At 39.8% G+C, this 15,013-nt stretch overlaps 1 protein-coding gene across 9 annotated transcripts in view; it reads left to right on the forward strand.

Annotated features, from left to right (window-relative positions):
• Window positions 1-922: 922 nt before the first annotated feature.
• LOC113543000 (high affinity cAMP-specific 3',5'-cyclic phosphodiesterase 7A) overlaps window positions 923-15,013 on the forward strand; it is a 33,296-nt gene continuing 19,205 nt past the window's right edge. The window contains exons 1-4 of one of the 9 annotated variants that reach the window (XM_026940900.3): window positions 2,428-2,566; window positions 8,926-9,123; window positions 9,232-9,406; window positions 14,470-14,530. In XM_026940900.3, the coding sequence (XP_026796701.2) occupies window positions 9,353-9,406; window positions 14,470-14,530 (115 nt within the window). In that variant the 5' untranslated portion in view covers window positions 2,428-2,566; window positions 8,926-9,123; window positions 9,232-9,352. The other 8 variants (XM_034314636.2, XM_034314637.2, XM_026940898.3 and 5 more) reach the window with 8 other exon arrangements.

The following is a 15,013-nucleotide window of genomic DNA, read 5'->3' on the forward strand; positions in this document are numbered from 1 at the left end:
GAAATGTATGGTAACATGAAATGTGTGGAGTTGTGAAAAATTAAGTTTGGATTTCTTTAGCCTGGGTGTGTTTAAAATTTTGGCCTCAACTTTATAGTTTAAAGTCGTGCTTTTGTTACATTTTTCATTAAATTTATTGGAGTTTCTCTTTAAAGATATACAGTATATTGGGACAGTTACCTTCATTTATTTTCATTTATTTTCTGATAAAACAAAACTTATTTCACTAAGCCAAAATATGATGCATATATGTATAAGATGTACTACTGTAACAATATAAGCATAAGGTTAGTTCAAATCATGCAAATATATTTATAATCTGGTTTGGTAATTTGGGACAGCATGATTCAGATCAATTGTCTTAAAATACAGTAAGTGCAGAGAGGAAAAGTGAATGGATTTAATGGATATATGAATGCACTGTGTTTATTATAGAGATAGGTGCTAATGTTTATTTTTTAATCCTGTGTTATGGTGTTAATGCAAGAAATGAATCAAAACTTACCTTTTAGTGGTAGTTTTACTGTCACTTTTTACTTAAGCTGTTCATGCAAAATTTCAAAAATTATTTATGGTTATGAATTTTGAAAAGATTTACTTAACCTGTTATTGTTGATATTTCTGTAAGAAATTAATTATAAAACATTACTTAGGCCTACATCTCAATAATTATGCTACAAATAAATAACATTTTAAACTTGTCATTGAGAACGAACGTAAAGGCCTAAACCAATGAAAATATGTGTCCCAAATGATCAAATATATTGTCCCAAATTACATGTCATAAAATATTTTTCATTCAAAAGTTTTTTTGTGCGGCAAAAAACTACGGGGTGGGCATGTTCAAAATTGTAGTAAACAAGCCCTGGCAACTGCCAGCGCTAGGCGCGGCAACAATGCGCATGCGCGTTATGGAACGTGAGCGGCTGATTTGAGAGTGAGACGCTGGTGCCCTCTGCTGGACCAGCATGCAGTTCGCCTGCACTCGGATTCAGGTGGCTCTAATTCAAATTTCCACAGATGGAACATTCTTTATTCAAACAGTCATTCAGACAGGCACAATTTTACCCAAAAACTGCAAGAAATTACTGGTGCACCCAAGATGGGGACCTCAGTGTGTGATTGAGAGACTGTGTAAGGGCTTAACAAGTCATTTTTAACTGGGACCCTGAGGTGAAGTTACATGACACCGCTTTGTTGCCTCTGTCCTGCTGAACTTTTTTGCTAGGAAGAGTTATTATTACTTAGTCAAGTGCTTGCATTAACTTTAGCTATAGCAAGCTAAAGTTGTATTGTTTTAGTCGCATGAGAAAATGAGAGGACAAAGTGGTCAAAACATTACCCTGAGGTATTAGCCTGATACAGCACATGTACTGTCCACACTGACTGGAGTTCACTCTAAACTCCTTAATTTAACTCCTTTATTGCCATCCTGTCGCTGTCCTTTCAGACAGATGTAGACTACTACTTTAACTAGTAACGAATTTAACATTTCAGAATATAAAGATTGGTATTCAATTTGGCTAAATGTGGATGTTGAAAAATATTGACATATATTGCATGTAGTATTGCATGACAACAGAGAGAAGGCAGGACAGAAACCGTCGGAAATTCTTTTTATTGCTTTATCACTCCATCGCTGCACAGCCTTTCAGATGTCGGCAACCAAACTTCTTTCTTGAAAGAAATGGTCTATTAATCATCAACACGAGCAGGTATTAGGCCTATATTAACAGGTCAAATAATATGACAAATCCGATTGTGCAGCTTTACGTTTCAAGATCCCACCTCCCTTTGGTTTTTCAGTGGTTTCGAAAGGGATTGCGGGGAGATGTGTATCACCGAACAGCTCGTTGTACCTTGAAATTGAGATCTTTTATTCGTTTTTGTCTGGCACGAGGCTGGGAGCTGCGGCCGCCTGTAGCTCGTCGAGTATATTTTTGTTTGTAACTTGTCACTTCCAGCTGCGGATCGGACAGTGGATTTGCCTATACGCGACAGAGTTACAGACAACGGCACCATCGTTTTCCATGTTGAGTTTTCTTTTAACATATCCGCTCAAGAGATTTGTTTGATGTTGTAATGTCTCAGACCTCGAACGGACGGAATATGAAATATAACGAATATATTCGATACTAACATATAACGACTACATGCGCATACTAACATAAGGAAGCGAATAGGCTAAGTGATGTTTTGGTACGCGGCCTGGTTTTCAACTATCGGGTGGAAACTAAGGACTGAATTATGGGACAGAGCCAAGCACGGGACGAGTCAAATAGGCCGCCAGTTCAATCGACGTTTTATGAAACGGATCTAAACAAACTTTTATGCTACGACTTGTAACACTTTAGATGGATCATGACACTTTTGCTGCGTTTTTCGTAGATTAATTTGACATTCATTCGTCGTATCGCCTGACCCATCAATGGAAGTATGTTACCAGCTGCCGATGCTACCGCTGGACCGGCCAGTACCGAAACACGTCCTCGGCCGGCGTGGTGCCATCTGCATCACCTCGAGCTCGGGTTTGTTCGGTGGTCCTCTTCCCCGCCAACTCTCAAAGGTATGTCTGTTCGCCCGGCACCGTGTGCCAGTACATGCTTAAAGTCATAGCACACAGCTCTACCACACCTGTAGACAGTGGACAACACCTTTTTTTTTTTGTTATACTGACACATTCAAAGACATTAACACATTAGAATAACCTTTCGCTCCGGCCATTGTAGAAAAGACATTCCTTTGGGAGAATGTCATGTGCTTCTGAGTCCAGATTTTGAGTTATGCTTCTGATACTATCAAAGTACTACAGTCAAGGTGCTGGACATGAATCTCATAATGTGTTAGTTACAGCAGTGGAGCTATCCTTTTCTCCTTTGTGCACACTGTTCTGTTTAGAGGTTCCCCTTTTCAGAACGCAGGGAGGCCTTAATTGTTAGTTTCAGGAGTAGATCAGTTTTAACGCAGAAACGTTTTAACACAGAAACGTAAAAGCAAAAAGCCCAGATGTTTTTTTTTTTTTTTTAAGAGATGTTTAACTCCGAAAACATGGTCTTATCAAATTCCCCACTTGTCCTCTGAAAGAGTAAGGTAAGAACTGAGCTATGTAATGTATGTATGTATGTATGTATGTATTTTTGCTATGTAATACTGACACATGGAACAGTGTCAGACGAGATATGGAACTGTCTAAACCACAACACTGCATTAGGTTGTTAAAGTTGGTTGGATTTAGACCACTTCTAAGCACTTTCTAAGAGAAAGTGGTTAAAATGAATGGAGACACATATGTCAATGCCAGCACATTTAAACACATAAAATCTGTTCATTGTTTGGCTTAGATAATGTGGAGCGTCTTCCATACAAGTGACTTGAATTACAGGTGGAACTGCTGTCAACCCCATGCTGTTTTAGAAAATTAATCAACACCTTCACGAATTCAACAGTGCTGTGGTATAAGCTAAGATAATGGAATGGAGGTGTAATTTAGTTAGAAACAAATGTCATCCTCCTCCTGAATGACAGATCAGCTACTTCCCACATGAAGACAGCTGCTACAATGGAGCAGCATGACAGATATCAGGAGGGCTACATTTCAACTGAACATACAGCCAAATATTTATTTGTACACTAATTCTGTCTGACAATGTGATACCAGCATTAGCACTGACTGAGGGGCAACAGTTCAAAGGCTGGATGAAGGCTGTGTTTAGTTTCAGTTTGAAGAGTGCTGTGATATGGGTTCCTGTATATGTGGATTTGGTTACATTTGAATTTTCAGGAGCTGTTGACTTTAACTTCGGTGTCATATTTGATAGTGAAAAGGTAATACAGAAGAGGTCTGTCTAGTGTACAAAAGCACATTCATACTCAATATTCAGTGTGTAAGGCTCTATTTGCCTAAACCACTGGTATTGTGTATGTAATATGTAAATAAACATGTTATTGATTTTACTATTTTGAATAATGTTTGAGTAGTATTGTTGTGTTGAAGGTAATTGCAAAGGCAGGTGCTTTCTACAAGTTCCAACTGCTGTTTGCACACACACACACACCTGTTGCCTCTTTATTCTTGGCTGTCACTTCAACTTAAATTGATTAGAAAATAAAAGTTACATGTTGTAGTTACAGCAAGGACTGAAGACACACTTTATAAGTATATTGCAAACAAAGAATTGGACATCTTGACTATCTATCTATCTATCTATCTATCTATCTATGAATGACATGTAACGGCCTAGGAAAACATTTTCTACTATACGTAGTTGAAAACTACTGGGTTTACTGAACTGAAATAGACTATATGTTCAAATGTTGGTGGACATCTGACCATCACACCCATAGTCATAGTAAAAAAGAAAGTACACCCTCTTCAGTTTTGTATTTTTTATTTACCAGGGCCTAAATAACAATTGTCATCCTCACCAACTTCTATAAACAAACAAATAACCTCAGGTGACAACAGCAAAACACAACAGATTTCAATATGTAGTCTTTTTTTCCAGAAAGTAAACCAACATTCAGTAACATGTAGAACCATCTTTAACAGCAATAACTCGAAGTAAACATTTTCTGTAGGAGTTTATCCGTCTCTCACATCATTCTGGAGATATTTTGGCCCACTCTTCTTTACAACTTTGCTCCAGTTCATTGATACTTGAGGGCATTCGTTTATGCACAGCATCTCAATGGGGTTGAAGTCTGGACTTTGACTTGGTCATTCCAACACCTTGATTTTTTTTTTTCTTCTTTAGTCAGTCAAATTGCATGACCCAGTTTCAGCCCAGCTTAAGCTTCTGGAGAAGTGGCCTCACATTTGTCTCAAAAATATTCTGGTGTAAAGTGGAGTTCATCGTCTCAATGACTGCAGGTTTCCCAGGTCCTGTGGCTGCAAAACAAGTCCAAATTATCACCCCTCAAACCACCATGCTTGACAGTTGGTATGAGGTGTTTGTGGTCATATATTAGTTTTCACCAGACATGGCACTGAGTGTAATGACCGGACATCTCCACCATGGTCTAATCAGTCCAAAGGATATTGTTCCAGAACTTTTGTGGTCTGTTCAGATGTAATTTTGCAAACCTGCAAAGTTGTGATGCCATATTATTTTTGGAGAGAATGAGCTTTTTCCCTTCCATGAAAGCCATTCTTGTTCAGTCTTTTTCTGAATGTGTAGGACACATGATGTCGCTCTTGGGTTTTTCTGTATATCTCTGAGCATTTAGTGGTCTGACCATAGAATGAATTTGCTGAGACGCTCACTCCTGTCAATTGTCTTGAAGGCTCTCCATTTGTAGAATGATCTCACTGTAGAATGGTGAATTTCAAATTGCTGATGAGCAGCAACAGTTGCTTCTCAGACGTCACTGCTGATGACCTTTCTTCTTGTCATTATGTAGACACACACACCTGAGTGCTCTAGAGCACCGAACTGCCAAAAGTTCTGCTTTTATGAGGTAGTCACACTTCTTGAAGATTAACTAATCTTGTGCATTTCATTAGTAACACCTGACGGCTAATAACTCTTTTAAGTAGGAAGGGTGTACTTATTTTTTTCCCCACCTATTTTCTGAATGTTGTTTTTTTTTTCTGGGGAAAACTGACTAGTTATGGAAATCTGTTGTGTTTTTTGTTGTCAGCTGAGGTTATTTGTTTGTTTATAGAAGTTGATGAGGACCACACAATTATTCTTTAGGCCCTGATAAATAAAAACATTGAATTGAAAGAGGGTGTACTTTCTTTTCCCATGACCGAATGTGCATTTTGAACATCCCATTCCTGATTTAGTGCCTCTTTGCTGTTATAATAACCTCCACTCTTCTGGGAAGGCTTTTGAGTAGATTTTGGAACATGGCATCCCAGTGAAGTGGGGTTAAAATCAGGGCTCTGAGCCCTCAAGTTCTTCCACTCCAATCTTGGCAAACCATGTCTTCATGGACCTCACTTTTTTTGCACAGGGGCATTGTCATGCTGGAACTTGTTTGGGCCTCTTAGTTCCAGCGAAGGCAAATTGTAATGCTACAGCATACAAAGACATCCAATACAATTGTGTGCGTCCAACATTGTGGCAACAGTTTGGGGAAGACCATCATATAGATGTGATAGTCAGGTGTCCACAAAAAGTTAAAAATGAGAAAATTGATTGAAGATAAAAGACGATGAAAAAGATTGTTTAAAAGCAACTGCTATTTACTACTAATGTCAAGTCAAGTCAAGTCAAGTGGAGTTTGTCATTTCAGCCATATACAAGTACACAGTGAAACGAAACACATTTGTACATAATGTACATTTGAAAGTAATATAAATTTGAATTGAATAATGTATACTTGTTTTAAAACAGAGACAGTTAGAACTCAGCACTCAGAACTGTTTGCTGAAAAATCAAAAAACAGAATCAGAAAATAGATGCCAGTGTATTGCAAAGTGATAGACAGATAGGCAGATACTGTAGATAGATAGATAGATAGATAGATGAGACTCACAAAGCTTATTTGATTTGATGAGAAAATACAAACAAAGCGATACATCAAGCAGAGAACAATACAAGTAGTGCTACCATACAAGATTTTTAATTGAGTTTTAATAAAGTCCTACATGAATACCCTAAAGACTGACACTTCCCAAAGCCAGTTTTTGCCTAAGTCTCACCCTTGCTTCAGTGGGTGATCTGCCCTGCATACTGCAGTGATTAGTACTGCTTCACGTTATTGTATACAACTGTGGAAAAGTAATGAATTACACTATATGGCCAAAGGTTTGTGGACACCTGATCATCACACCCATATAGGAGCCTTCCCTGTTGGCACAAAATTGGAAGCACACATTTGTATATGTTTTTGTAAGCTGTAGCATTACTATTTCCCTTCACTGGAACTAAGGTGCCCAAACCTGTTCCAGCATGACCATGCCCCTGTGCTCAAAGGGATGTCCATGGAGACATGGTTTGGCAAGGTTAGAGTGGAAGATATTGAGTGGCCTGTACAGAGCACTGACCTCAATCCCACTGAACACCTTTGGGATGAACTGGAATTGCCAACTGCGCCCCAGGCCTCTTCACCCGAATTCAGTGCCCAACCTCACTAATGCTCTTGTGGCAGAATGGGAAAATCCCCACTGATACGCTCCAAGATCTAGTGAAAAGCCTTCCCAGAAGAGTGGAGGTTATTATAACAACACTAAATCTGGAATGGGATGTTCAAAATGTACATATGGGTGTGAGGGTCAGGTGTCCACAAACATTTGGCCATGTAGTGTATAATCCTAGTATTGAGTGTCACTCATTATAGGAAAGTTGGCCTTTTGAGTCTGATTCCTCGCAGGTTTCCTTCCTCATGTGTGTCAGGGAGTTTTTCAGTGCCGCTGTTGCGTCTGCCTTGCTCATTACAGACTTAGTCAAAATCTACCACATCAGATACAGATTATCCCAGATATTTGACTTCAACCCCTGATGCTCACTATCATAGGAAATGGGCAGTGTGTGCGCAATGGCCAAGCTCACCATGTTGGAAGATAAGTCACTCAATTAATGCCCCTACACCTTGCAGCACATCCCATATCTCTCTGGCATATCAGCAATCCAGTTCTATTTTTTGCACAATGCCCCAACATACAAACATGGTCCATGGAAATGGTTAACAGGGGAACAGAAGTGGTAATGAGTAGGGCATTAATGAGCTTTCCATCTGTCTTCACTTAATATAGCCATACTCAGCAGGGGGATTCAAGGATGTTGACAGATTTGGAAGGATTTGTTGAGGAAATTGGAAACAGGAAATCTTCCTCTTAGTCTGACCCCTTTCCCATTTCCCAATGGCTGTTGGATTAGTTTGGTGTTAGGGATTGTACAACAATGATGTAGGTGTACTGCCTGTCCACAGCACCAATGTACTGGTATTTTTCCCTCATTGGCCATCTGCCCTTTGTCTGAGAGAGAAGGGGTATGAGTGACACAAGCCTTTGGGGGAGGCATGGCCTTTGCCAGTGGTATTATCCATTCCTCCAGAACACTTTCAACAACCTGTTCCCCTTCCATGGCTTCTTCCAGTGTTATGGGTTGTGCTAAGAGCACTTGCTGTCTAGAGTTGTAAAGGGGTCAAGCCATGACTAAAGGCTTCCACTGGAAGTGGCCATAAGCATCTCTGGACATAAAGAGGTTTTTTTTAATTATTATTTTCTGGTCCTCATTTGTACAACCCTTGTTTTTGAAATACTTCCTTTTTCATCTTTTTTCTGAAAATTTTGGATTTTTTTTTTCTAGAACTCAAATTACATCAATTATCTCATATAAATGGATGTGCCATATCCTCCTTTTCTTTCTTTCTTTCTTTCTTTCTTTCTTTCTTTCTTTTTTTAGGGCCTGTGTTTGTTTCACTACAAGTTTAAAAAAGTTCAGTCTCTTGTCTGGTCTAATGATTTTGCCAGACCTGATGTATACCAGTATACATGTATACTATCAGTGTCTGTGGGCTCATTCCTGCTCAAGAAAATAGGAGTCCCCTGAGATTTCCAGTGACTGATCTGGGACATGTTTGGGTGTGGTTTCTAGCTCTGAGGTAGGAATGAGTGTTACCATGGCATGACACTCTCCCTGGTCACTCCATTGCCTGTTCGGCCACCTGAGTAACAGATTTCTCCTGAGGTTTGGCAGGGTCATTCAGATCTTAAGCACCATTAAGAGTTCTGCTTTACTAGCACCTGTGATTTTGCATGGGTTGGATCTGTAACACATGCTTTGTTTTTTGTTTGCTGTGTGTACAGCTCTCTCTGCATATTTGTTTCCTTGTGGGTGATGTGTGCCAGAGGTTATGTGTCAGAAATCAAGCTCACAAGCCAGCTCTTTGAATTCTGCACTGCTAAACTGTGGTCCATTGTTAGTAGCCATTTCTTCAGATGACTAAATAGCTTTGTTTGTTGTGTTCACACAGGTCTATGCCAATTCTGTTCCATGGTCTATCAGCAAGGGGCATGAAGATCAATGGTCCTCTGGACTGGGCTGTCCTCACTTTTGCTTGATCTGGGATGATTTACAGGGCTACCATACTGAGTTGTTTGCTCTGTCCCAGCATTTATTTAATGATGCCCGTTGTGTATGCAGTCTAATTTATCTGCCCTCAATGTCTCAGGTATAACGCTTCTGTTGCCATTAATTACCAGCCTGTGTTGTATTGACAGCTCATTTCACATGGAGAAAAATTTTCTAACTTTGGTGGGTGTCTTCCTTTTGTGTTCAGGCCATCCTGAATGCATATTCTTGCTGAGTCTGTAGCTTGTTGTCCACTGCTGCAGCAGCTTGGATCCATCTTCGGAAGTTATCCATCTTCCATCTAGTAGTTGGCATGTTGTCGATGGTGGATGCTACGGAACACTCCACATCTGTGTCAGCAACATATGCACCGTATGTGTAATGTAAGTGACTAAAAACCAAAGGAATATTCCGTGCTGGTTTTAATATTCCTGATTACTGATTTACTAGTCTAGTGTATAGTGGAGGTAGATGGATAGGGAAATCCATTTTTATTGCTGAACTACACTAGTGCAGCATATCAGGATAGTGAAAAAGATAAAATGTACCCCATTAATTTAAATTTGGCTGTCTGAATGCAACTTCCAGTAACATTTTAAAATATTAGCACATAATCCATCTTCAAATGCTAAAGTGGATGAGGTTGTGAAAAGTCTTTTGATCTGTTGAACTGCAGACTACTGCATTTCTGAGGTCCATGCTGGCCCACTGTGGCCAGGTTGGGAAGTTATTTTCCTAGGGAGGGAGTTCATTAATTGCCGTTTATGAACCTCTACAACCTGTATATATGGCTTTGTTTAATTTTCAAAGATCAACACGTATATGCACCTTGTCTGCCTATTTTGGAGCTGGTACAATGGAGGTGTACCACTCTGTGGGATTGGTCACCTTTATTATAATGCCTTTGGTTTCCATCCTGTCCAGCTCCTCTTTGACAGGCTTTACAAGAGGGGTGGTGACCCTGTGTGTGGTACATTTTGCATAGTGTTCCTGTAGCATTATCCTGGCCAGCTGTGTTTTTAGTAGGCCCAACTCCTCCCTGGACCTCATACATCATTCATTTGTCCTATCTGCTGTGCTATTGGTCCATTAATTAAACTGGGCACAGCTGAGCAAGTTGTTTTTTTTTTTTTTCTTGTGCACTGTATGTTTTTTTTCTTGTGCGTTGTGTGACTTGGTCTACACAATGCAAACAGCCACCTGGTCCACTCAGTCTTAACACATAGCAGTATTCTCCCTAGTTTTAGTTTGTTGATTGTCTAATTAGAAGCTAACAGGCATTTTACCAATGTTGAATTGAACAGTCCATTGTTAACCACAGAAGGTTTGATATCTCTTTTTCAGACTCTGAGTAGTTTGCTTTTGCACGTTCCTTCTCAATGACCAGTATTCCCCCACCTGTTGCATGTTGACTATTGGGCAGTTTTCCCGCTTCTTGTGATTTGCTTTTCCACATCTACCATCTGTTGTCTTTGCAGTGGAAAGACAGTTCTTTGTTCTGGAACTGTTCTGGAACCACAATTTGCTTTTCACATTTAGTGCCAAAATCACACTGCTCCAAAAACACACACAGAGCGCAGATGAGTATCTCCACTTTTTCTCCTGGCAAAATTTTCACTTTTGCCATAACTTTTGCAAAGCCCTTATCCTCCCTCTCACCAAATAAGAATGAACCGAGAATGTTCCCTGCTTCACTACCTACTGTATAGATGAGTGTGCTCACTTGTACACTCCCATTTTATTTAGGAAGCTTTGTACAAAAGAGCATGAACTGTTTCTTCTACATTCTGGAAGGAACACGAACCGCTTCTTCCAGAATGAGAGCAGTAAATACATCTTTCACAAGGATGACTTTCTGTGTTACTTCCTTGGTTATAGCAGACAGTTGGTTTCCATGACATCATGACATAGTCATAACTACACATAATATCGCATATTATGACAGCCCCCTTATGGGTACCTGGAGGACTAGTAGTTAGGCTTCGTTGCTCTCACCGCCATGGCCTGGGTTCGATTCCTGTCCAGGGAACCAACCCCAGTACAAAAGACAGTGCCCTGCTAGTGCTGGTCCCAAACCCAGATAAAACTGGGGAGGGTTGTGTCAAGAAGGGCATCCAGCATAAAAAATGTGCCAAATCAAATATGTGGATCAGTGATCCGCCATGGCAATCCCTAACGGGAAGAAAAAAAAATGTCAGTCCTGTTATGATACATTGTGCACAGCACCAGACAGGCTAAAGTCAGTAATTATACAAATACAGGTCACTTGTTTGGTACGTGGATCTGACTTATTTAGCCCTTTTTAATTAGAATGGGCTGCACAATAAATATGTAAAACATAGCTGTTTTTTTCTTGTCATTTTATACACAAAGGGTTATTTCTTGTAGAATTTCTACAGACTTCTAAAATCAAACAAGAAACAGGATATATATAAACACCAATCATGAATTCTAAGCACTTAAACTTACCATGTATGTATAGATTTGTGAAAAAAATCAATTTCTACTGGAATTATTTAGATCTGTAAAAATGAACACTAAAATGACCAACATCAAACATTACATGATTAGCTTAATATACACTGCGTTCCACATTATTATGCAAATGTAATTTTTCTCTCTTTTTCCTAAATAATCTATAAAAATGATAGTTCTCATAATTTTCAAGTCATCAAGCATTAGAGTATAACTCGACTGTTTTCGAACGAACCTCCAAATCATAACGGTTTTTTAAAAAAAAATCTAAATCTTAAAATGCACTGTTCCAAATTATTACGCACAATAGAGTTTCAAAACATTTTATTGTTGTAAACAACTGAAAATGGTCATTAGTTAAACTGCAAGCATTTGCAGGTTATATTTGCTGAAATCAAAAGCTCTTTCAATCAAAAATATCTTAACAGGCCAAATTACATTTTGACATAGGACCCCTTATTGGATAGGAGCTTCACAATTCTTGCATCCATGGAAGTTGTCAGTGTTTGGATGGTTTCTGCTGGAATTTCTTTGCAGGATGTCAGAATAGCCTCCCAGAGATGCTGTTTTGATGTGAATTGCCTCCCACCCTCATAGATCTTTTGCTTCATGATGCTCCAAAGGTTCTCAATAGGGTTGAGATCAGGGGAGGATGGGGGCCACACCATGAGGTTTTCTTGTTTTATGCCCATAGCAATCAATGATGCACAGGTATTCCTTGCAGCATGGGATTGTGCATTGTCATGCATAAAGATGATCTTGCTACGAAAGGCACGGTTCTTTTTTTTGTACCACGGAAGAAAGTGGTCAGTCAGAAACTCCACATATTTCACAGAGGTCATTTTTACACCTTCAGGGACCTTGAAGGGGCCGACCAGCTCTCTCCCCATGATTCCAGCCCAAAACATGACGCACCCACCTCCTTGCTGACGTCGCAGCCTTGTCGGGACATGGTGGCCGTTCACCAACCATCCACGACTCCATCCATCTGGACCATCCAGGGTTGCACGGCACTCATCAGTGAACAACACTGTTTGGAAATTAGTCTTCATGTATGTGTAGGCCCACTGCAGGCGTTTCTGCTTCTGAGCTTTGGTTAAGGGTGGCTGAATGACAGGTTTATGCATAACTGCAACCCTCTTGAGGATCCTACACCTTGATGTTCTTGGCACTCCAGAGACACCAGCAGCTTCGAATACCTGTTTGCTGCTTTGCAGTGGCATTTTAGCAGCTGCTCTCTTAACCTGACACATTTGTCTGGCAGAAATCTTCCTCATTGTGCCTTTATCTGCTCGAACCCGTGTGTGTTCTGAATCGGCTACAAATCTCTTTATTGTACGCTGATCACGGTGAAGTTGTTTTGAAATATCTAAAGTTGTCATACCTTCTCCTAAGCATTGAACTATTTCTCGCTTTTCGGCAGCAGAGAGATCCTTCTTCTTCCCCATATTGCTGGAAAATGGTGGTCTGCTTAATAATGTGGAACATCCATTCTTAAGTAGTTTTCCCTTTAATTGGACTCACCTGCAAACTAATTGGCACAGGTGTCTGAGATTGATTGCAGTGATTGGAAGAGCCCTGACACACATTCCCATCCATGTGTTTAAACTGACAGACAAAAAAATGACCTTTATGACCTTTAAACACAATTTGCATAATAATGTGGAACGCAGTGTATACATAAAATTTGGCCATGTGCTTATTTTATATGGCCTCAAAATCCATTTTAATGTAAATGTAAGAATTATATTTAGATTTAAAACCCAACGTTAAATTTCAGCACAAAGCAGGCCAGTACCTCACAAGCATAAACCATTCAAACAGTACATGCTGACCCCCTGTCACTGCATGGACTCCCTTTGAAGCAACACATCCAAAATATTTTTATATTTGCCATTACTGAAAGTTATTAATAATTGATGATGCAAATGAGTAAACCTTCAGTACCATTTCTACAGGTTACTTTTGTAGGTTAGTATAGGTAGAACAGCTTTCAGATGAAGCTGAACATAGTGATCTGTTTGGTAGAGCAGGGCTTGTATTTCCTAAGCCATCTGAGTAAGTATTTCCCACCCTTTTCAGTGAAGTGAAGTGACTTGTGGCCAAGTATGGTGACCCTTACTCGGAATTTGTGCTCTGCACAAGTAGTGAACACACACACACACACACCGTGAGCACACACCCGGAGCAGTGGGCAGCCTTTTTTTTTTTTTTTTTTTGCTGCGGCGCCCAGGGAGCAGTTGGGGGTTCGGTGCCTTGCTCAAGGGTCTCACCTCAGTCGTGGTATTGAGGGTGGGAGAGAGCGCTGGTCATTCACTCCCCCCACCTACAATCCCTGCCGGACCCGAGACTCGAATCCACAACCTTCAGGTTCACCTTCGGGTTGCAAGTCCGACTCTCTATCCATTAGGCCACGACTGCCCCATAATATTGAATTGAGAGGAAAAATCAGTATAGTTTGCAAAATTATTTACAAAAAAAAAACCCCAAAACCGTTAAATGTAATATACCTGTGTGCAATTAAAGGGTCACCTGACTTCCTGATTTCTGAAATGAAGCAGCCCTTGAAGTATCTGTGTGTGTGTGTGTGTGTGTGTGTGTGTGTGTTAGTTTTTCCTATGTGACTAAAAATAATGGTTTGGGCATATATTACAATGTTTATTTTTGCACTGCTGCTTATGAGAACTGGCACCCATGCAGATTTCACCATCCTACCAGAACTAGAATAATTAGAGATGTATATATCTGATACTTAGTATCTGTACTTAGTATCTTAGTATCTACTGGCCAGAAACACTGGATATGCAAAAGTTAGTGAGTATATATATCATTTTGTATCAGGGCTAAATAAGTTGGCTATTTCCAGTTTTTTATTTTCAGCTGATTACCAGGGGTGTATACATTGGGACAGGAGAGATATGTACTCCAGTGTTGTTGTTTACATGTTTTTTTGTTTGCATGTTTGTAACAGAGACGAGGAGCGGTTTCGTATGACAGCTCAGACCAGATGGCTCTCTACATCCGCATGATTGGTACGTCAGAATCTCACTGTAAACATACATTAAAAACACCCACACTAACCTACATTTAAAACACACACATACATTTGTCTTACTATCCTTGTGAGGGCCTTCCACTGACATAATTATTAATGTGGCTATTAATTAATTCATTCAAGTAATGCTGTGCCTACACATAAATCTAACTCTGTCCTTATCATCAGTAAATGAAAGCATATGTATCCATTTTTGTTAAAAATGGTAAAAATGTAAAAGTGTTAAAATGCTACAACACTGCTATGCTAACCCAGCTGGTTGCTAGGGTGTTGCTATGAGGCTGTTATTAGGTCCCAGGTAGTCATGTTTCTAGATGGTTCTAATATGAACCCAGTTGGTTGTTAGGTTGTAGCTAGTCAGTTGGTAAGCAAACTCACCTGGTTGCTAGGGTGCTAACTAGTTGCTGTCATAGTCCAGCTGGTTGCTAGGACTTCAGGTGACGCAATACAGTTTTAATTG

Source organism: Pangasianodon hypophthalmus, chromosome 21 (genome assembly GCF_027358585.1).
Source record: "Pangasianodon hypophthalmus isolate fPanHyp1 chromosome 21, fPanHyp1.pri, whole genome shotgun sequence".
Classification (NCBI taxonomy): domain Eukaryota; kingdom Metazoa; phylum Chordata; class Actinopteri; order Siluriformes; family Pangasiidae; genus Pangasianodon; species Pangasianodon hypophthalmus.